Source organism: Polyodon spathula, chromosome 22 (assembly GCF_017654505.1).
Source record: "Polyodon spathula isolate WHYD16114869_AA chromosome 22, ASM1765450v1, whole genome shotgun sequence".
Taxonomy (NCBI): domain Eukaryota; kingdom Metazoa; phylum Chordata; class Actinopteri; order Acipenseriformes; family Polyodontidae; genus Polyodon; species Polyodon spathula.
In genome coordinates this window covers 5,983,470-6,007,103 of record NC_054555.1, presented here as the reverse complement: position 1 = coordinate 6,007,103, position 23,634 = coordinate 5,983,470, and the positions used below count along the sequence as shown (strand labels likewise).

At 37.0% G+C, this 23,634-nt stretch overlaps 3 protein-coding genes and 1 pseudogene across 5 annotated transcripts in view; 3 read left to right on the top strand and 1 right to left on the bottom strand.

The window, feature by feature from the left end:
- The window catches only part of LOC121297310 (actin filament-associated protein 1-like 1), a 36,139-nt gene extending 34,944 nt beyond the window's left edge, over positions 1–1,195 (top strand). For all 3 annotated transcript variants that reach the window (XM_041223556.1, XM_041223555.1, XM_041223554.1), the window contains exons 17-19: positions 19–194; positions 775–903; positions 1,104–1,195. In XM_041223556.1, coding sequence (XP_041079490.1) covers positions 19–194; positions 775–903; positions 1,104–1,130 — 332 coding nt within the window. In that variant the 3' untranslated portion in view covers positions 1,131–1,195. The remainder of the gene's footprint in view (positions 1–18; positions 195–774; positions 904–1,103) is intronic.
- Positions 1,196–5,423: 4,228 nt separating this feature from the next.
- LOC121297372 (grpE protein homolog 2, mitochondrial-like) lies at positions 5,424–14,613 on the top strand. Its single transcript, XM_041223661.1, has 4 exons — positions 5,424–5,535; positions 10,167–10,326; positions 10,547–10,628; positions 12,314–14,613. The coding sequence occupies exons 1-4, from the start codon at positions 5,453–5,455 to the stop codon at positions 12,664–12,666; spliced, it is 678 nt and encodes a 225-aa protein (XP_041079595.1). The 5' UTR covers positions 5,424–5,452; the 3' UTR covers positions 12,667–14,613.
- Positions 14,614–16,365: 1,752 nt separating this feature from the next.
- On the top strand, positions 16,366–20,958 carry LOC121296983 (annotated as a pseudogene).
- On the bottom strand, positions 20,958–22,535 carry LOC121296982 (interleukin-17B-like). Its single transcript, XM_041222968.1, is given in 3 exon segments — positions 20,958–20,992; positions 20,995–21,209; positions 22,026–22,535. Coding segments are annotated over 3 exon segments (390 nt in total). The 5' UTR covers positions 22,166–22,535.
- Between the last annotated feature and the right edge of the window lie 1,099 nt (positions 22,536–23,634).

Genomic DNA, 23,634 nt, shown 5'->3' with positions numbered 1-23,634 from the left:
AATTAACGGGTCATCTAGGTAAGAAATCAAAAGCCCTGGAAGAGAAGATTGCACAGTTGGAAGAGAAGTGTCGAGAGAAGGAAAGCCAGCGAGTGGATGTGGAGCTCAGACTTACTGAGGTGAAGGAGAACTTGAAGAAGTCAATAGCGGGGGGATCTCTCGGGGCAGCCGGGGACAACACGACCGGGTCAAAGGTACACAGCTCTGCACACCCACAGTCCTCGCTGCCCAGAACTCTACTTCCATCCAGTCCCATATATAAAGAGTTTTGTGCCTTACTGTTGATGTCCTAAAGGTAATCTGTAGAGGTGTAACAGCAAGCACCTTAACCACAATGCAAGAGCCAGGCTCCTCTGCATTTGTGGATTTAGAGATTTTAACCTCATCTTATCTCACTGAGGCAATACAGTGAATATAGTGGGCTCGTCCATCCAACCATACATCTGCACTTAGGCAGGTCACACATGAGAATTTTACATGTCTACAAAACCTAAATGTGCTTACAGTGGATGTTGGTCATGGCAATCTACTATACTACTTCATGATACTAATAGTTTTAATGGTTTATGTACAGTCCAGTCTGTCACTGGCATACTCTTTTTTTTATTTGAGTTTGTTTTGCGATGTTTTACATTTTGTATCCCTCTTAATTTTTGTATTGTACAGGTGCTTTGTATCTTGGTTCAGGGATATGCATTCCTTTATTTTAATAGATAGATTTAGTCAGGCAGTTGATGGGAATTCAATACAATTTTTTTTTTTTTTTTGTTAAAGAGCTCAGGAACAAAAAGTGAGAGCAACTACACAGAGCTTTACCTGCCGGTGAACTGTGCTTCAGAAATCCGAAAGCGCACCCCATCCATCAGTGCCTCAGGGAAAGGCAGTGTCATGAAGAAGGCGAAGGTATTTATTTATTCATTTATACAAGAAGTTTGTAAGTGATATGCCAATATAGTCCGGTTTTCTTTTTTAAAAAGGGTTTAACCTGCACTTTGAAAATACTGTAAATACATTCTTATTCTCTCTCTCTCTCTCTCTCTCTCTCTCTCTCTCCATCATTTAGATTATTTAGTTATGTTTCTTTTTTGTTTGTTTGTTTACAGGAATGGGAGATGAAGAGAGGAACCTAAGTGACTGTGTGTCGTGTGAGCACTTCGAAACTGAGAGAGGTTTCGTTCAGCATAGAGAGCATTTTGAAATGCAAATTCAGAATCTATTCCAGTTTCATCTTTTGCTATTTTCAGAATGCCTTATGCCATTTTGTAACAAAAGAAGGGAGACTGTTTAGTATTTGCTGTGGTGTTTGTCAATCAGTGAGATTACTAAGGGTAAGATGGAGAAAAGGGTATTTTATGTATACATAAAACTAATGCAGAACTTTCTTTAATTGGTGTCCAGATATTTCAGTTACTCTTGCATTGAACTGGGGTCCTGGATTTCAAAGCTTGATAATGTACACCGAGCAATCCCCCCCCCCTACCCCCCAGTGCAAGTTTGGAAAATAATTACATATATTAAATGAGTTATGTAAACTTTAATTGAGCAAAACCAAAGATAACTTATTTTGTTAAATTGAATATATTTCCTCAAACTTCACATACATTTTGAAATGCAAGTCTAGTGTATAATGTTGACATTTTGTATTACAAATTTAATTTGCCACTATCTGTGAATTTAAGAGTGTATTTAATAATAAAATAGACTAGAGATAGAGAGAAGGTAGAAACTAGGAATTAGGAATTTCAGCTCTGTGTGACAAAATGCACGCTGTACATGTTTTTGACTGACAATTCTGTTTTTATTTAATTTTTATATAATTTACATAACAGGTTAAATCCAGGAGCTTTTCTTTTTAAAAGTTTTTCTTGCTTTGATATTTGCATTGAGTATTGTATTCGTATATATTTTATATTCAGACAGAATGTCTTTAAGATAAGTTTTTCTTAAATACTAAGAAGCCAAAAGATTTGCAAATTTTCCATTCCAAGTTTAGGCTAAATGTGAGGATAACAGGATATATAAACTTTCTAAAACTACTAAAAGGTGAAGGGTAGATCTGTACTGACTTAATACTAATATTGCAGTTAAACTAAAGCCAGTTAGGACTTTCAAATCACTGCCATCTGCTCTATCAGAAGAAACAGGTTAGGGATTTCAGAAAACTGAAAGCATAGCTATTCTTGGAATTATTTTAAAGAAGTGCTCTCCAGACCTGCCAAAGTATAGATAAGTTCCTAGACACAACTAAACAGAGTAAACGAATTAACACAAAAGTGAATTGATAAATTGAGTTTCACTGCCGGGGCTGTTTCATGTTTCATTGAGTGCTTCAAAGTGCGTAGCTCTTGTAGAGAAACTGTGAGCTCTAAGTCTCTGTTCTTCTTTGACTGTTTTAGCTTTTCTACATGGAAATGATTTCTCTGTTTCAGTAAGTTCTGCTTGTTCAAATGTATGCACTTTAAAAGACGTTTTCAATAACTAGAGGTGGCGATGGACCACCCAGCCTCCCTGCGTTGATTCCTCTTGGAAACTGTTTACAAATGTGAAAATAAAAGATGCATTATCTTTCCCTAACGTTTGTGTAGAGGAGTCTTTCTTATACTTGCATTACCCATTCTTTTTTGCGACCACCTGATACCAGAATAGAGTATTAATGAACTGAGGAAACCAGTTTCCAAATAGAGCACTCGTTTGATGCTCTAAACGTAATCTGCAGGGGCAATAGTGTGCCTACACATGTGTGCGGGTTATCTAATATACTGCAATCTAAGCAAAATGACTGCAAATGACCTGTTCAACATATGCTTCTGGAAGTGGATAAAAAACTGGTAAGACTGGGCTGTTATACTAAGAACCATATCCTGCCAAAATATATTTAGTCTTATTTTAAAAACAGAAAACAGTCGTTTTCATTTCACATTGCCTATAAGTATGATATATACAAGAGACCGTTTGTTACACACACGTCTGCATAATACTGCTCACAGTCTGCCATCATCTTCAGCTTCCTGGACATTTCAGACACAAAGTCCAGAGGCTGCAGCACAAGATATAACTTTGTCCCGTCATCCATTCTTTTCAACAGCCTCTGAAAAAAAAGTTTTACCAGAATCATACCTTAGTGTTGTGCCAAGCTTTCTTCAGTGCCATCTAGTGTTCACTTGTTGTACTACATCGAAAAAGCTGCTTCGTGGTACATTGAAGGAGATGCTTTATCTGTACAACTTGAAATATTTCCTGTTTTTATTACTAATAGTAGTGATTTTTTAAGCACACTGTAATAGGGTGGAAGCTGGGTGTGAACTGGAAACCAAGCCAAGCTCCTCTGCATACAAGGTTACAGGCATTAAATCTTATGTCTCTGACAGGGGTTACAAAGTGGAATGGCAGTGCACCATGCAACACTGCCTATTACAATGTTGTTTGTAATATATATATATATATATATATATATATATATATATATATATATATATATATATATATATATATATATATATATATATATAATAAACCCTGAAAACACATACTATTTTTTTAAACCTGTATCTACCATGAAAGTGTCAAGGAGTTCCACCTACACCCGTAGATATACAGATGACTTTCTATGAAATCCATTGTGTGAGAACCAACACAGACTGTAAAATTAATATTTTTTTTATAATGAAGAATATCTGATTCCTACCTTGGGTCCATCCAAATGGATCCCCAGTCTTCTCTGGTATCCCTCCAAACACAGGTGAAGACACTGGCCTCTGGCAGGCACCTATCTCAAGAGAGCTCTAATAAACGAATAAATACGTGTTATTGTGGTGCTCTGTACCATGAACCTCAAATGCAGGTCAAACATCTGCTGTACTAGAAACTACCGTATATTGTTCATTTACATGTCCTGTCTGACTTGTTTTGTTTTTTTCATTGAGTATCGTGAATATACGTCTTTCTATTTCGTCTTCAGCTTCCTTTATAAATTCCACCCAGAATGAATTCCTGACAGGGATTGTCTGAGTTGGATATAAGACCTCTGTTAACAGAAAGATAATGATTTACAGTTTATACACAAATATTTATTTTATTGATAGGTGCGTTCATGTATAACAAATCTGAAGATCTTAACTACTTACTTTAGCAGCCATTTTGAAAGTTATGAGTAAAAAGTTGCCAGGATGTTAACAATGAAAAGAATAATTACGTGGGGACGTGTAACGCTATATTTTTCAGAACCATGCTTCTTACGCTTTAATTGTTGTGAGTTATTTATCACTGAAATAGATTACAAAGTACTGTGCAGAAAAGAAAAGAAAAAATCATGTACTGTTGTTTGTTTATCTACAAAACATTTGAGAGCAGCAGCATTACTGTTTTAATATATATATGTTAACTGTGTGATAAATATATGTTGTAAAAGCTGGAATGCAGGCTATTTGCCTGTAACCATGTCATTTAAAAATAATAAGGGCAGCAAATTAAAAGAACTTGCAAATGTTTATTGCATAGGACTAGCATTTCAGCATCTCAGCACTACTGCGTGGATCTTCAAGTTGCATAGGTCACTTAAAATACTGTAACAAAATCATAAAAGCTAATGATCAACATAAACCCCACTGGGAATTTTAAAGCATTTTACAGCACTGGAGAATTATTCCTCTAAAATAGGGGGAGTTTGCCAGTGCTGAAAAATGCTAATAAATAAATCAAATTTTTAAAAAATCAATGTAAATCAAACAAAACGTGTTTATATGATATAAACTCTGCTAAACAATTGTCAAACTTGACTACAATGATTAAACAAGCAGCAGTGACGGTATTATTGAACCGGTTTAATTGTTCTAAACAAGAAATTCATAGGGCTTATTTTGGCCTGCATCATCTTGTAAACACACTAGCTGGTGTTTACGTTTTAGTGAGCTTGCTTCATGGTTTGCTGACAAGCAACAACGCCGCCACTGTTATCAAAGAAATCCAGCACTGCGTTTTATTCAGATGTCGTCAAACTGTTTTTTCCTTTCGAGATGTTATCTTGGATCTGCTACAAGTAGAAGATGTGACAGTCCAGGAACGCATTTAGATGTATATGCTGTATTGTTTGTCATTCGGTTATTCTTGATGTTGGAATAATCATGTTCACTAAATCATAGACCATGTTAAAATCCACATCCACATCTGAATACAAAAATTAATTTGATTTGTTTATCTGGGGGACGGGGGTCGGGGGACGGAGGGTGGTGGTAATATATAGGATTAAGGTGATGATTAGAGCGTCTATGATCCTGTCGGATTTAAATATTATTGCCAGTCCTTCTAAGCCCCTGCCTTGGCTCAATGTTGTTTTGTTACGCCAGTGCCAGTTGGGTGTTGTAGTTCTATCATCATACATCGCAATGCCCTATGGGTCTTGTAGTTATACCGTTCACATGATCCGCGCGGCCCTCAGCAAGGTTGTTACCCGAATATGGCTATGCGTTACCTTCGGGCAGCTCGAGAGAACCTGCATCATTTAAAGTGTTTAATATCGCACACCACCGGGATTAACAAGTAAGAAACGCACTGTACAATCGGCAGGAATTTACTGAACGAATATGTAGAACTTGTGATAGAAACGAAACGTGGTTTACACAGATGTTTATGCACCTTACCATAGTGCTAGAGAGGCAGCGGGCATTGCGCGCTCAGTGTGTGACTGCCTTCTGCTGAGAGAGAACAACGTAACCTGTACGTTTAAAGAAATGTCTTTCACCGTTTTGAATGATGTGTGTTTTAAACCCACAGGTATCTGTATGTTATGTAAGACAGAGGCTGTGATAAGGTGCTTATTTATTTATTTTACTTGCACATTCATTTTGTTTAATATATGTATATGTGTGTATGTATATGTATATATATATATATATATATATATATATATATATATATATATTAGTATGGTGTTTTGAGTCAAGTGTTCTGTTAAAAAAGTAGTCTGCGTGTGCCTGGTGACAGTCGAATTACTTATATTTTAGGTCACTGTGGACGAGCCTTCGTTAAAGTGTTTTATTTATTCATTTACTGAGTTATTAATTTTGTACATTTTCTAACAAGACATTTTCAATAGATTGTGCAGTGTCGTAGTACAGCCTAGTCTTACTGTCTATAAATAATTGTCATGCCAAATTGCCTCAACACATGGTTTGTCAATTTGGCATGACAACTATATAGATCACATGATGGCTTAAATGCGATAAGGTTAGTAACGGCGGTGTATTGCACATTCTGTTAAATTGTGGTATTTTGTTGTAATTTTAGTTTTTCTAACAGCGATAGTTGGTTTATTGAATTAAACAGCGATTCTGTTTTCGTCTGTATAAAACTATAAAAAGTCAAATGCAGGTAGCGAAAATGTAATGCATCTTTTGGTTTGTTCAAAGTGCGGTTAATGTTTACTCGGCACAAATTTCTGCCGCGTTTCAGTCCATTCCTTTTGGTGGAATCCATTCCGCTAAGGCTGCTATTCACGTAGGCTTTCCTATGCGACTGAGACTTGCATGTCAATTACAGAAGTGGAGATGAGTGTCGAAATCCAGAAAGTGTGGAAATGTACCAGTAGCCTCTGTGTAAAAATGAATTTGCTTCGTTTGCCTTTTTAAAGTTTAAAATGATATGCAATTACAATTATTTCGGTTTTGTTCCAACCTGCACAGTATTACAAAAGTCTTGGAATTATGTCGTTATCATACTTCATACACAGAGTTGACACGTGAAAATTCAATAAATACTTATTGTTGCATTTAATACCATATTGCAAAGACTCCCATTTTGTTCAATTGTTAGTGATTTAAATGTATTGCTTTGACACATTCATTTTGTAAGTGACAGCTCATGAAGTGTTCTGACACATCCTGGGTAGGTGCAGAGGGCCATGAGCTACTTATCAAAGCAATTAAATTAAATTTTCTTGGACCCCCCTTCTACTTTATTTACTTTAACTGAGATGGGGTGTATACTACTGTGTGGCATTGTGACACAATGGCAGGGGATATACTATACCTGCTGTGAGAATGGATTAAGTGATTTGTATAGTATAAGCCAGGGGTCTGATTGCTGGCTCACCATGCTCCTATGCAAAGTACTTTATCGCTCACCATGGCACACTTTCAGTTGCAGATTGCCTCTGATAAAGGAAATGCAAGATCTAGTGGCTGATATAAGGATAGTGCAAACAGTCCAAATTACCAAGCATGGTTAGCGCGTGCAGAACGACGATTTGGGCCGCAAGATGGGTTTTTGCAGCAACAAATCAATTTGCATGTAAACTTACATCAGCCCCTTAACATTAAAGGTGCTGGTTCATGTATTGATTTTTTTTTTTTTAATGAACTTGATGAGATGAAGTTATTTTATATTGTGCACATAGAAACACTGCAATCACTGCCTGTCCTTTGTACTTGAGCCTGTCAAATGTACAAAACCTTTCTGTACTATTAAATAATCGTGCATCTAGTAAGCGTACATGCCAAACACAAACCTGTGATTATTGAACTGGAACACAGTACATGCAGAAAAGGACAACATCTTGGTATCAAGAGGATAAAAGGTATGGTTTTCCAATAATTTTTGAACAATAATGCATACAAACAGAGCTAGTGTGCTGGCTCTGACACATCATATTTAAAAACATGTCCATGTTATTTTCTTTAAATTGTGAATTCAGCTGAATCAAATTGAATGTACTTAGCTTTTTAAGGGGTTAAGTAGGGTGCAGGGTACAGTTTTGCTACAATTTCTATAAAGATAGTCAAAGCATAAAAATGTGAGATTTCAAAATTGTTATTGCTGAAATTGTATGTTAGGTGCCAAGTGTTTTCAGTAGCTGTGTTTTAGTTCTAAGTGGCAGCTGACAAGTGTAGGAGATTTTTTTTTTTTTTTTTAAGAACCTTGACAACAGCTCCTTTTTTTTTTTTTTTTTTAAGAGAGTGACAATAGTTACTCAATAAAATGAAAATTCTTCACATGCAAGAACATTCTTAAGGCTGTAGATAAAATGTTTGCATGTTCTCAGTATTAGGATCATTGTGCTAATCTAGTGTTTCACCAGTTGCTGCTCTTGGGATTTCCTTTTAATACACATTTTATGCCAGGGTTTATGATCTTGCTTCCAAATCAATAGGTATGCATTAACTATATAAAAACAAGCCACTCGAGGAAGGACTACTGCAAGCAGTAACTGCAACAATAATTACAATTGTAAGGCTCTGTGCAGGAGCCTGGAAATTAGTCAATGCAATACACCCTCGAGTACTGGCAGTCTTACACTAACAGTTAATGTACATACTCAAAATGCTGAAGCCAACATTCGGCGTCAGGATATTTCTGTTTCATATTCAAATTGAGACATGCTGTGGAAAGATTGATAAAGCCGGCCAGTGTTTCTAAACATGATGGTAACCATGACTGAAGCAAACTCGCTACTCGTTATTTATTTTTTATTTTTTTTTGCAGTCGTGGCTGTTCTGGCTAAGGGAAACCAAAATGTTTTTCATATTGACTTGGAAAGGTTTGGTTTAGGTCTGGGGAGAGGTGGTATTTCATGCACATCCACACCTCCCCCCAAACAAAAACACATTCCCTGTGCTCGCACAGCTGTGCTGGTGATCAATCAGTTGTTCCATTTGCTTCTCAATGCTAGATGCATACTTCAATTACTATTCTGTGAAGCATTTGTACCTAGTGTAAATCTGTCTCTTGTTAAAATGGAAGAGGTAACTAAAAAGTATTTAATGGTCTTTTCCAGTTGTACTGGCCTTCTCTTATATATATATAAATAAATAACATGGAGAGATTGATGCATTCATGGTCCAAAAAGGGAAGCCATTCATTATTCCTTGGTGTTCCCTGAAGCCATCTGTCTGCCTTTCTCTCACAGCAGGAAAGGCAGAGAACATTCATTGACATGGATCGATAGATGGTCTCAGATTTTAGGGGGTTGTCATTGGGGTTCTGTTTGAATTTGCAACCAACAGGCATTTTAGCAGTAACTGATGACCTTAAAATTGTCTGTACCCAAGTGGTTACTGATTTTTAGACTATAAAATGCACATGTAAGAACAAGAATTACATTATTAGGCAACCATCCAGAAGCATTTAAAAAAAAAAAAAAATACCAGATAACAAAACACGCTTTTATGATAAATGTAACTTCTTTTTAAAATGTTATTATTGGCTTTAAGCTAAATAACTGCACAAAGTAATGGTAGTTTACTAATGAAAATGAATTCTGCAGTTTAAAGTTAATACATGTTACAAGTAATTAATTTTTTTGGCCGGTTTTGTGTCAGTAAATGTACCTCCTTTTGCTCTCTGGGGTGGTGCAAATACTGTCCTTCAAACATTGAGTGCCTTTTGTTTCAAATGGGTCTAGTCTGGTGGATCCCAGTGTTTGATTTCATTGTAATGCAAAGGGGGTAAGAGTGGGGAACAACTGGGGTGTTTAAATGGCATTTGAATTACGACTAAAGAATTGCCTTCTCTTTCAGTAGATAATAGAACAAGTTTAATTGTAAATATCAGGCAAACTGCTCTTGATAATTGACATTGATTAATTAATTGTCTTTACTTATTCTTCTTTACCATAGTGCCTTTTTTTAATACTAATACTGTTTTTTGAGTGATTGTATTATTTGTTTATTTAGCAGACACCTTTATCCAAGGTGAACTATGCATCAGCTGCAGAGAACAATGTCTTGCCCAAAAGACGGAGCACAAGGAGGTTAATACACTTGCTCTGGGTCACACACAGTGAGTCAGTGGCTGAGCTGGAATTTGAACTGGGGACCTCCTGGCTACAAGCCCTTTTCTTTAACCACTGGACCACACCGCCTCCTGTGTCACATGTTGCTTGCAAACTGAACCCATTCTGTAATGCTGTGCTCTTGTCTTGTGACCTCAAAGTTCTTTTTCTGGACAGTAAAGCAAGTGTCATACATTTGTAAGTGTACAAGGAATTAGAAAGGCACAAGATGATTATTATATATGTGGATGTGCATTAAACAAAATATGTCAAATGATTTCCCGTGATTGAACTGTACCTCTTGTATCATAATGCTGTTTTTTGAGAGTTGTCTTGTTAGATCAGGTGCCCTGTTGCAGTGTTTGATTAAATGAACTGGATGTTTGTTTTTACTGTTTTTCAGTAGGGGATCCCAGTGCTTGTTCAGCTCGGCTGCACACCAGAGAAGTGCTGGGGATGAGAACAATGTGGACGACTCTGAGGATGAGCTAGGGAAAACTGTAACAGTTCACAAGCTCCAAATGAGAGCAAGTAAACTTGAAGAACAAGTTCGAGATCTCACAGTAAGATTTTTACTAATCAAATGCTTACTATAACTGTATTCCTTATTGTATTAATTGTACTAGTAGTAGTCTGTCTTCTTAAATACATTATACCAAATGTAATTGAAAAAGTTGGAATCTGCTAAAGAGAATCCTGGGTTCAGACAATCCTGAGAAAGAAACTCGCAAAGATCTGCTGCCTGTACGCTTTATTAGAAATTACACTTCTTTGCTTTTATAGGAGAGATATAAGAAAGCTTTAGCTGATTCGGATACAGTCAAAAGAAGAACTCAAAAATTTGTGGAGGATGCAAAGATCTTTGGTAAGACATGTTTTCTATTGAATACTGTAATTGTTTGTTAGAAGGACCCTGAGAACATAACACACACAGATGCTGACCAAATGAAATGTTAATTGTTTTTTTGTATGAACCAAAACATATTGTACAAATCTCCATACTGTTTGTGTGTTCAACGGCCTACTCTTCAGCCTGTTCCTCGGTTGTATCTTGCATGTAATTTGCTGAAAAGCCTTTGGGTAGTAATCTTTGTTTTAAAAGTACAAATTCGAATTTAGTGTACATATTATACAAGTTTAACCAAGTGGTAACGTAAGGTTTTAAAATGTTTCCAGTACAGAAAAAGGTTACACCAGTCTACAGATCTGAAGGGACTAAATGTATGTGTACTATATAGTATACACTATGTATCATGCACTTAAAACATTAATATGTTATTTATTTATTTTAATCTTTACTCGAAAAATACCCAGGTATTTTTCACAGTGGGTGCCCGGTTCTGGACTTTCTAACCATGCCAACCTCTAATATATAATAGTGTTAGCTGTAAATACCAAATTGACCCAACCATAGCATAAAGGAGTATCAAAAGTGTTTCAGTTTGCATCCTGCCTGTAAAAAGCGTAGTATTTAATTGGAAACATTCAAAAGTGTTTATTTTCTTTCTTTCGTTCGAAATTGTCTGGAAAAATATCCAAGCTATATATTTAACTAACAGTAACTGGTCAGACAGTATTAACTTCTTAGTTTGATGGCTTTTTATTGAGTGTCCCTGTCTATATACACTACCCTCCAACACACATGGACAAGTAGCTTGGTATCCCTTAATATGTTTTAACGAAGAAGCTGTATCTCAAGGTTATTGAGACACACACACATCTGCTGTGTATGAATGCTGAATTGTGACGAAGTGCCCGCCCCTGTGTGTATTTTCTGTTATATGTTGCGTGTGATGTGTTAAATGTTGGTGTATAGTCATTGGTACATGAGATATAAACGGGTCTGTGTAACACGAGTGTTTAAAATGTATGTTTGTATTTAGGCACGAGGATTGCACAACACTTCACGTGCAGGTAAAATGTAATAATATGTGAGCACAGGGAATTGCACTTTATTAATTCACGTGCAGTTGTACCGAGACTCCAATTGAATGATTGATTAGCAATCGAGTCTTGGTACATAAAAACAGCATGTTTTCACCCACTCGTGGTTGGGTGTTCGGTGAGTGGAGAACGGGAGAGAGAGGAGAAATTATTTCCAACAATTGCTGTTGCGTGCTGGTGGGACCAGCACGATACTTGTTTATGTAAACTATTTGTCAGTGTGTCTGTCCATGCACCGTTTTGTTAAGTATAGTCCGTTTTTGTTTGTGTTTTATTTTGGCGTAGAGTGCCGTGTCCTGTTTTCTGTTTGTTTAAACCCTTTTATTTTACAATAAACCGGCGCAAGCAAGCGCCATCATCATTTCACACATCTGTCCTGTCTGTGTGTATTCCTTTTCCTGGTTCTGACGCAGCCCACTTCGGCCGTCTTTGTGACATGAATACGTTGCAAATTCCACATGTTATTAATTTCTAAAAAATATTTTGTTGGTGAGTAAGCAGCTCTCTGGTCATACATCTACTGTGTGTGAGTAGCCATCCAAATGGTTGTATAATCGTCACTGTGTCATGGGTGCAGCTGTATAATTGGTGTTCGTCTTGTTGCAGGTATCCAGAGTTTCTGCAGAGACTTGGTAGAGGTTGCAGATATGCTGGAAAAGACCACAGACAGTGTGTCTGAGGAGGCGCTCGGTGATAAAAACCCAACTCTCAAGAACCTTTATGACGGACTTTTGCTCATTCAAGAGCAGTTGCACAGTGTGTTTGGCAAGCATGGGCTTCAAAAGATGATGCCCATTGGTGGCAAATATGACCCCTATCAGCATGAAATTGTCTGCCATGTAGCAGCCGATGGTATAGAGCCTGGCACAGTAACGGTTGTAACCCACGAAGGGTATCAACTTCATGGGCGCACTATTAGGCACGCGCATGTCGGAGTAGCAGTTGAATCCCAAGATTGACAGCAGCTCCATTTCGACTGAGACCTACTTCAGCTTTGCATTGCACATTTGCTTCTTAATGTCCTGTACAGTTTTTATATATTTTCTGTTTCTTTTTGCAAATCGTGCTTTTATATATATATTTTTTTTATATTTAGTTGCTGATGGTCACAAAATGTAGAATTTATTACCAATTTCCAAGGTACCTTAATTATTTGAGATTTTCACCCTCAGCAATTGACTCATATCACAGTTGAAAGTTCAAACTTTTCTTATGCAAAAGTATGACCTGTAGTATTATAAATGATCCTTAAATGGTTTAGTTTAAGTCTTTATTGTGGTGGTTACTGCACTGAGTGGTTGAATAGATCCACCTTTTCCCAGGATTGTTTGTTACATTAGCATTTTTAGAATGATTCATCACAAATTCTGTCGCCATATGAGGTTTTCAATATTTGCCTATGGAAAAGGCATATGAAACGAGTCTTGATTTAGTATTGTCATAAGAGATGTGAGGTGTGTTGTTCTACAGTTTGTCTCAAAGCAGCTAATAATGTGTGGGCCTGAGATTAAATGAGATGCATGGCATAAAGCATGTGCAATTGTACATGTTGTGTAGAGTAGAGCAAGGGTTTTTTTTTTTGTATTTAATTTGCTTGCAGTATGTCAAGAACAAAGTTGTATTTATTGAAACGTTGTATTTCCTTTGGATGCTGATACTCGCCAACGCAAGTGGTTACCAGTGTTGGGTTGTATAAAAACTGTTCTCTCTTCAACATGTGGCTTATCTGTCGTATCCTGCATGAAAAACGGCAAGTTGGCTAGTTTGTCTTGATAATACACGAATGTTTCAGTAAAAGTGTTAATCTTCTATTCTGTTATTTTACTATTTAGTAATACTTTTGTGACTGCCATTGTTTTGTAAATATAAACTTTGCATTACACTATTACGTTTGTTTCTTTAGATTAAAATGACCCAAATGAAATCCCTGTCAGACCCAATAGCAGTGTCAGTCAGTAGATTTATTATTGACTGACTGCTGCGGGGGAAATGCTGTATTCTATACTACGTAGCTTACAGATAACTTTTGTGCATATTTATTTTGCCTTGGCTGTAACCAAGCTGAAACTTTATGTAAATTTGTATTTGTTACAATGTTAAGAAATAAAAAAAGAAATGTCCATGAAATGCAATTGACTTAACTTTATGCTTCAGAGACATTCAGATTTAGTATCTATTATTAAGCAAGGTATAATTACTGAATAAGAAAGTAAGGGGTTGATTTGAGCAACCTGTACCCTGCCAGAATAAACCACTGCTGGATTATTTAGAGTATGTTATAACACTAGGGAGTCATGCAGCATTAACCACCTATATGTTATCCTTGGATTTCCCCCCAAAATAAGTGGATGATGCAGTCATGCTATGAAGTGCTCTAAATCCAAAAGTGTTGCTGTGTTTTATCAAGTCGGGGTATATTGTAGGCTAATCAAATCAACCCCTAAATTAAGATGAAAATAATTTTGGCTGGCGTCTTCAGTGTCACTGAACGCACTGTTTTCTTCTAGTTTTGCTTTACAGTTTGTTTTTTATTAGTTTAATTTTTTTAAGTTCTAGGTGATTTGTTACTAAGTGAAAAATAATCTATTTTACATTTCTACACCAATGGGATTTAAAGTTAGAATACATTCAACTTTCGGTGTAAATGTACATGGTTGTTTATCTGAAAATGATTGTAATCAAAATAGCACTTAATGCAAGTATCCTTAAACATACATTTTTTAATGTTTTGCAGCCAGTGTCTACTGTACACAATTATTTTCATACATTTCTAAAGTATATGTACCTAAAGTTTATGGTTGTACAGAAAACATGTTAGAGCGTTAACTTCAAAGTGAATGTTTCTGTATTTAAACAGAACCATATTGAATTACTTATGTTGGTAAATAAAAATTGATGCCAAACAATAAAGAATAAAATGTTTTTTTTTTTGTTTTTTGTTTTGTTTTTACTCGCCATCCTTGTAAATTCTAAGCAGTGGAACAATTTGTTCTAAATTTAAGCAGGCTAGAGATTACTCTGTTTCCATTTCTCTAGCACTGGTTGTACAAGTCATCTTTAAAAAGTCACCCCTTTCACTTGCCTGTACAGACAGATTTAAGATTGAATGCGGGTTATTCAAGTCTTGGTTTGCATGCGCTTGCTCCAGTTTCTATTTTAAGAACATTGCCCACTTAAAGCCCACAACCTTTAGAAAATAGTGTTATGTAAGCAGTAAAATTTAATTTCTAATCACCCTGTGTTAACTATTCTATTCTAATGCAGTACCTTCAGCCTTTCTGTATAAGTTTTCACGCAAATAATATCTTTAATGTGCAGTCTACTACTTATTTTTTAAAGGTGATGCTGAAGTCTGAATGCCTTCTTTAGCTATAACAGCATTGATAAATTGAAGGGCGCATTCACATGCAGTAGATGATGGAAGACACGAAGGGAGGCTCCCTAGACGCTTGCTGTGCAGTACATTCAAATTAAATTTGAGCGTACTTGTTTAGCAAACGTCACCCCAGAAAAGTGGGTACTGGGAGTGAGAAGCACTTGCTAATCAAAGTGATGTATTCGCGCCCCCTTATGTCAAAATCAACCCTTATGTTTTTTTTTTTGTTTTTGTTTTTTTGTCATTTTTGGCTATCTAGACGTTATGTACATCAGTTCACCTTTTTCCAATAACTTAATACCGCTTCATATCGTTTCAGTAATGGGTTGAATCTCGAACATTATGCAGTTCCACTTGCTTCAAACCAGTCAGTCTAATGTCTCTTGAAATGTACAATAACAGTTGGCTGATTCAACCACGTGACCGCCAAAAGTAGAACAACGAACAGTCTGCTACGAGATTATTCTTTATTTTTTTTAGTGCTAGTCGTAATGGGTTTCATTTCACCCAGTCACCAGCAACCGGAAGAGAAAATGTGTAATTGACAGTGGATGCAGAAGTGATCCAGATGTATTTAAAATATAAATAATTGTGACAAAGTGCCCGCCCTTTGTATATTATCTGTTATGTTGGTGTGTTGTGGTGTTTAAACGGTGTATAGTCATTGGTACACGGGATATAAACGGGTCTGTGTAACACGAGTGTTTAAAAATGTATATTTGTATTTAGGCACGGGATTGTACATCACTTCACGTACATTTAAAGTAGTTAAAATGTGAGCACGAGGTTGCACATAATTAATTCACGTGCTGGGATTCAAGTGAATAATTAATTAATAATTGAATCCCAGCAGATGTACGTTTTCACATACTCGCGGTTGGGTGTTCGGTGAGTGGAAAACGGGAGAGAGATGAGGATAAACTATTTACAACAATTGCTATTACGTGTTAGTGGGACCAGCACGATACTTGTTCATTTAGAAACTCACCGTGTTTGTCAGTGGGTCTGTCTGTGCACCGTTTTGTTAACTGTAGACCGTTTTTGTTTGTCTCTTATTTTGGCGTAGAGTGCCGGTTTCTGTTTGTTTAAACCTTTTATTTACAATAAACCGGCGCAAGCAAGCGCCAATCGTCATTTCATTTCATCTGTTCTGTCTTTGTGTATTTCATTTATTTCCTGGTTCTGACGCCGCCCACTTCAGCCGTCTCTGTGACAATAATTCACATTTTTTTTTTTTTTTTTTTTTTTTTTTTTTTTTTTTTTTTTTTTTATCTTAGGTGTACTGCGATTATGTCCTCGTGTTTAGTACGACAGCAGAGATGTTTCGCTTTGTTAATTTTGTGCATGACTGTCTGTGGAGATCTGAAATTTGCAAACGCTGATGGAGCTCCGCCTTCTAAGATAGGTATGGATGTGTCAAATGTACATTTCATGCTGCAACTTCAGGAAGCATATGAACTTTACTGACACATAGCAAATCAAAATGAATTACGAAGTCTCTGGTTTGGGTTTCAACAAAAAATAACGGACTGTTTATTATAGTGCTTGCACAGTTTTGCACAAAAAGATTGCAAAATGATAAAATAGGAAGGAAAAAAAAACTATTCTGTTTACTGTGTGCGCTGAATATTTGGTTAAAATGATGACGTTATAAGCTAAGCACTTAAGGAATATCCCATCTCTGTACAATGTACTGTGTTTCATAGACATTGTAGTCAGCTTACTGTGTGCACCTAACATTCATTTTCCAAACCCTAACCTGTAATTTTACTTTTCCTGTTCTTGTCTTTATTTCACTACACAGTAAAAAATAAAGACAAGAACAGTAGAACATGCTGAATAAAATGATTGTTCTTTTTTATTTTAAATGCATTTTTACTGTACAGTATTTCCCCCTTAACAGCGGTGATTGGTACTGGAATTGGAGATACGGCAACCAGCCATTTCCTTCGGCAGCACTTTGGGCAGGATGTGGAAATCCAGGTTTATGAAAAGGGCAAGGTAGTTGGCCGCCTGGCTACCGTCACAGTGAACAATCAAGAGTATGAGTCCGGTGGCTCTGTGATCCACTCCTTGAACCTCCACATGCAGGACTTTGTCAAACTGCTAGGTAATTCAAACACTGTACGGTAATTAAAGGTGTAGTACCATAATAGTGTAAAATCTATGTCCCTAACCTAGATGCAATACCTTTATGATCTGTTTAGCTCAACTTTTCAATTTAACATATACCCAGAACTGAGTGTTTGTAGTTTAAATTATTACTTTTTAAATATTTATCCAGTCACACTGGGGAGAAATCCTGCTCTCTGAATAGTGTGCATGTATATAATGCATTTTGGAGATCCCATGCACTTATCACTTTGGCTAAAGCGGCTTATCACTCTGCAGGGCTGAAGTACAGGAAGAGTGTTGCTAGGAAGACAGCTGTGTTTAACAGGGAGCGCTTCCTACTGGAGGAGACAGATTGGTACCTGCTGGACCTCTTCTGGCTCTGGTGGCGCTACGGGATCAGCTTCATCCGCCTGCAGATGTGGGTTGAGGAGATCATGGAGAAATGAGGTAAGCAAGTGGCCTTGCACAGTGAAACTGATGTCTCAGTTTACTGAGCAACATGCTGGAAATCAGCAGTATTGCTTGGTTCTGGTTGTGGTTAAGAATGATTTTATAAACAATTGTAGAAACTACATCACTAAAATAAAACCTGCAATGCATTATGCAGAAAGTATGACAATAATTCCCGTACAGATAAATGTGCTGCTGGGAGAAAACAGAGTTTTTGTTCAACACAGAAAAATGCATTCTGTCTCTTAGATCAAAGAATGTGGATGTTTGAACAGGTTGAATATGCCAAGATGCAACACCTTTCTGTAGTAACTGTCTGTCAGCGGGGTAATCAAACTGAGGATCAATGGTTGCAATTTGGCTAAAGTGTGAGCTTTACAAATGCTTTTATTCCAATAAGTGACAGGAATATGAATGAACGAAACTGTTACTTCCAATGAAGTAATCGTCTGTGCATGATAACGGGCCTAATCCAACCCATAATTAATTTGAGGTTTTCCCATATTTGCTTCTCTCAATGATCTGTGTCTCTGTCCCGACAGGATCCTACAAGTACCAGGCACATGGCTATGCATTCAGCACGGTGGACGAGCTGCTGCACTCCCTAGGAGTTCATCAACATGACGCGGAACTCAGTGTCCGAGTCCCTGCTGGAGCTTGGAGTGTCCCAGCGTCAACTACGGCCAGTCTGTCAGCATTCCTGCTTTTGTAGGTAAGCAAGACTGAAAGAGCCATTGTCTAACTGGCTGACCGGCTGTTGGCAGAAAACAGGGATCATAATGTGTGGTTTTGACTGTAAAATGAAACAATCTTTTGTTAGCGTACTGGTTTTCTTTCTTCTCTGCATTGGCGGTGTCCTTAGCAGGTGCTCAGGCTAATCTTTGGGCTGTCGAAGGTGGAAATAAATTAGTCTGCTCTGATTTGCTGAAGGAAGCAAAAGCCAGCTTGATTCACGCCCAGGTGACCTCAGTTTCACTTGTGTCCGGTAAGTGGTAGTCAAATGCAGCAGGATGGCGTGACTACGTGCAGCATTGTGCATCCCTGGCATTTATTAAATCTCAAATATTAGATTTGCTTGAAATCAGTGGTGTGGTGTTCTATGTTGCCATACCTTTGTGTTGCAGTCAGCTTTATTTCCCTAAATCCATAGTGTATATACTGCATAGTAGTGTCAGAGTTAAATATGTTTTGTGGGTACATGAAATCAATGCAGTAATACCTGAAGGTTTTAAAAGCTTCTGCTGTTTAACTATACTTCATATTAATTATTCTTAGCTTTGCATTCTATCACAAAAAACAGAACAGTTTGGAGAAAGAATAAATATGGGTGGGTTTATTTTCTTGGTTCACTTCAGGCTAAATGGTTTTATATATATATATAAAAAATTTAATTTCCAAAGCAGACACAGCCCAGTACCAAGTGAATTACACAACAGAAAAGGAGAGAGGTTCTGCCATGTATGACATAGTCATTATAGCAACACCTGTCCAGGAGGGGATGGCTAACAACACTTTTGAAACTGAGCCTCTGATCCCAGAGGTCCCCGGAGTGTACCACCACACTGTGGCTTCAATCGTGCATGGCTGTCTGAACTGCTCATACTTCGGCTACCCAAACCCCAAGCTCTTCCCATTCGCCAGCATCCTCACGACCGATGCACCTGCCCTGTTCTTCGACAGTGTGGGGAATGTTAGCCCTGTCAACATCTCCAAGGACTTAAAGAAGCAGCAGCCCCAGAAAGCTGCCATTTGGAAGGTCTTTTCCCCGCAACCTCTGGAGAAGGAACCGAAGACCCTCTTCAAGTCTTACTACTCCGTCCAGGTGACAGGCTGGCAGGCCTACCCTCAGTTCGGCTCAACGAAGCACCTGCCGCCCATTGTTCTCCATGACATGTACTACCTCAACAGCATAGAGTGGGCAGCCAGCGCTATGGAGATGAGCTCTGTGGCTGCCAAGAATATTGCCTTGCTCGCTTACCACCGGTGGAACAGGGAACTGGAAATGATCGACCAGAAGGAGTTTATTCACAAGATTAAAACAGAGCTTTAACATCTGGCTAGGTGCTAATAACTGAATCGCTTCATGTCTGAATTAATAATGAAAAATGTAATGGCTGTTAATCCAAAAACCTTTTCAGATTGCTTTAGAAGTTGCTTCTCTTGTGTGTGAAATTTTGTTGTCTGACAGTCAGAATTTTATTGATGTTAGATCATCTTGAAATATACACACAATTGAAGGACGTGTACTGTTTTGGTAGGGGTCCCTGACTACACGAGTCATGATAGTAAAAGATAAGACTTTTTATTTAAGTAGCTTGTTAATTAATGTCAAGCAGATGTGTGTTTTGGCTCAAGCCTTTAGCAGTCGCTAGCACACATCAGTTCCTTCAGTACAGATGTAGTATATTTTGCTATATCACAGGTGGTTTTAGAACTGGAAACTTTCACCATGAGTATTACAGCTATAGGAGGCTGTGTACTGCTATAAGGTAGTACATTTGACGGAGATATTCAAATCAGTGATGCAGCACTGAAATTGTTAATTTATGGGTTACGGAAGTTGGTTTTAAATCTACTGTCCCTTTAGAGCAGGACAGATTTGCTTTCAAAAGAAAAAGTTTAAGAGAACAGCGAAACACATTTATGAAAACTAAAACAAATGTTAATCGGAATGCTGCAGCTGCTCTGCACTATGGATTGCTGTGTGTTTTTGTTTGTTGTTGCTCAATACAGTATATGTTTTAAAGGGAATGTTAATTCCAAAACTTTGGAGGGTCCTTTTTAAAACAAAAGACTAAATCTAAAATATGTAGCCTCATTGGCCCCTGAACTGAATTCAGTCAAGCTTGGCTCCTAACAAGTTTGTATTTATTTAAATAAATTTTAAGTAAATTTTTTTTTTACATAAGATATGGTTCACTGTGGTTTAGATAGTTGTGTGGGTCCAGGTATTAACAAATATCCTTTTATTAAATGAAAATAAATAAATAATGGATTCTTAAGTCTTTTATTGTTTGATATTTAAATGACCAGACAAACGCAATTTGGAAACCCCCTGAATTTAATCTATTGGCGCCATTAAAATACTTGCATAGAACCACAATGTAAATTGCAGTGCTACCACCAAATGAGGGTAAACAGATTTAAAACGTTCAGCTTTACAATTTAGCCTTTGAGAGGAGTACATTAATTTCATCAGATAAGAGATCTATCTATGAATATTAGTAGTTTTTTTTTTTTTTCAAACAAGGGTACATGTCATTATGTTTCCAACCTCACTGTATATGTTGGATTGCCTGCATTACTTATTTAAAAGATGCATGTATAGCCAATCGCTATGTTCTGTATTTCAGGTTGCATTTCTTCTTCCTCCTCCTCCTCCCTTGTTTTGTACCTGTTTTTGGACCGTCGCAGAACTGTCTTTTCACAGGGATTTTTGTGTAGATTGGGAGGCTCGTCATCATCCGATCCTCTTGCATTGTGAAGGGGTTGATGCATCCGGAGCAGAGGCAGTGGGCTTCGGGTATGTCTATTGGGATTCTGGTTTCATCGCGATTTACTCTGGAAATACAAGTGAAACAAAACTTGAAGTTTCACAATTAAACAATTGCATAAGGATAAGTGTTTGAGAATAAACTTTAGACGCACAACAAGAAATGTTACCAATATAAACTAATGTTGTCATATTTAACTAAAATGTGTTAAACTATGTTGCATAAAATGTACATTTAATTCCCAAAAGTTTGTTTACAGTTATTTTGTATAGTGTATAAATATTATTTTAGGTTGGCATATATACACTTTTTTATGTGCCAATAAGGAGTCTACTGTAGGAATTAATATTATATTAACACTACCTTGTTAGTAGTATAGATGCATTAAAATATGCAATAATAATGTGCATGTATTCATGTTTTTTACAAACAAGATTTTTGCTTAACCTGGTAATACCCAAGCATTGCTGAAATGACAAAAGCTGCTTTTAATATTATAACTAGATTCCGTTTTTTGTAGAAAATGCTTTATTTTTTCACTGTCCGGCAACACACAATGTTCTGCATATGACAAATTCTGGCTTGTGTGTCTGGATTTAAAATAATAATACAACTGCAGAGGGGTATGTAAGCATTGTATCACATGTGATACAGAAATGGACATTACAGGGTTAAATCCATTAGCAGAGAACTCCAGTGCTGAACTATACAGACCACCTGTAGACCTCCTTTCTAAAAACAGTTCAAAACAAGCTTGCGTTCATTTAAAACCGCTTAAAGGACCATGTAAAAGAAAACCGAGATCAACCAGAACCAAAGGGGGTGGGGAAATGTGGTTTCGTTATTGGAAGCCTTAATCAGAATATTGATAATAATTGCTGACCTGTAGGACCAGGGAGAGAGGCTTCTCCTGTTGGACATCCAGAGCCGCAGATTGACCTCGCACTTGCTGCCAGATAGAGCCAAGTTGTTCAGTAGCTGCATCACCATGGCATTAATGCTCTTCTCATAGTCCTCCTCCATCGGGCCCCCTCTATTTATGTGTGACTCTTCCTTTCCTTTCACTACTAATATCTTTGCCTTTGAAAGGTTCTGTCATTGTTGCCATAACGACAAGGACTGATGAAAGCGCCAGCCACAGCACCTACAAAAAAATACTCTTACAGGGTTCAAACAGGTAATTTTATCAGTTTGTTTTCCTTTAATAAAAGATGCTGTATAATTTCCGGTCAGATCAATCAAAATACAAACTTCAGTCAACCCCTCTGTGCATGATGAGTGCTGCTCAAATCCACTCGCTCACCAACCGGTCATATCTGTTCACCATCTCAGTGCCGCTGATTGGGATGCCTGACAGCTGCAGACTGGTAGAGCAGTGAAATGGACAATAAGGTAGAACCAGTAGGTAGAAACCAGTAGCAATATAATATAGATAATATATATATATATATATATATATATATATATATATATATATATATATAACCAATCCCCTGGATCATGTATCTTCTGAAAAATCTTTTTTTTTTTTTTAATATTTACTGCTTTGTTATTTGCAAAGGGTTGTTAAATTGTTTTCACAGAACCTCGCCTTACAGACCAGTTGTTGTTGACAAAGAATGTTGGTTTTCCACTGTGGGAACACTGTTAGTTGTTTGCCAAAAGGAATTATAGTCTATGACAAAGGTAGCTGGCTTTTTAGGGCTAAGACTGCATAAATATAATTAAACGACTACCACTGTATAAACATAAGTTTGGAATCTTTGTAAAATGAAATTACAAACTTTTATTATGAAAGTTTACACCAATTTTACTATGCTTTTCCTGTAGTTTTACCTTCTACATCTGAAGTGACCCAAGTGGTTCATTTTTAACCCCCTTCCATATCACCCTGGATAAGGATAAGCTTGTATTCTTAATAATTAATTCTTAAAAGAAAATAATAACAGTTGTTTCATTACATATTTTCAATTCATCAAAAGCGCACAGTTCAAACATTGTTGCAAAGCCCATACAGCTATATTGCAGTTAGGCACAGTACAAATCCAATAAAACAATAGCTTTATTACTTGTTCGTGGTAGCTAGATCAACAATGGTGTCTGTATCTGCCTTTTATTCAGCACACCCTGTGTTGACATACTGTTAAAGACATCTGCTCACAAATACACAATTCTTTGTAAAAAGAACGGTTTGTTTGCAATGCATTTATACCTACAGTAGTGTACGGTTCCTTTGCAAACCCCTTTATTAGGGTGGGAGGGGAGTACAAAGCTGTACTGTTGAAAAATTGGACATGGTCTAGTAATCAAAATACCATTATGGTAGCAAAACAACATATATTTACACTACACGCCAGTGGCATAGCCACTGGTGGGCCACCTAAATCTATGTCTATGTGAATCCCAAGTTTAAGTACATTTATAAATAAAATAATTATAATAATAAACGTCATTTGTGTGGCCCAAAGGAAGGTGTTTAAGTTTAGGTCAAA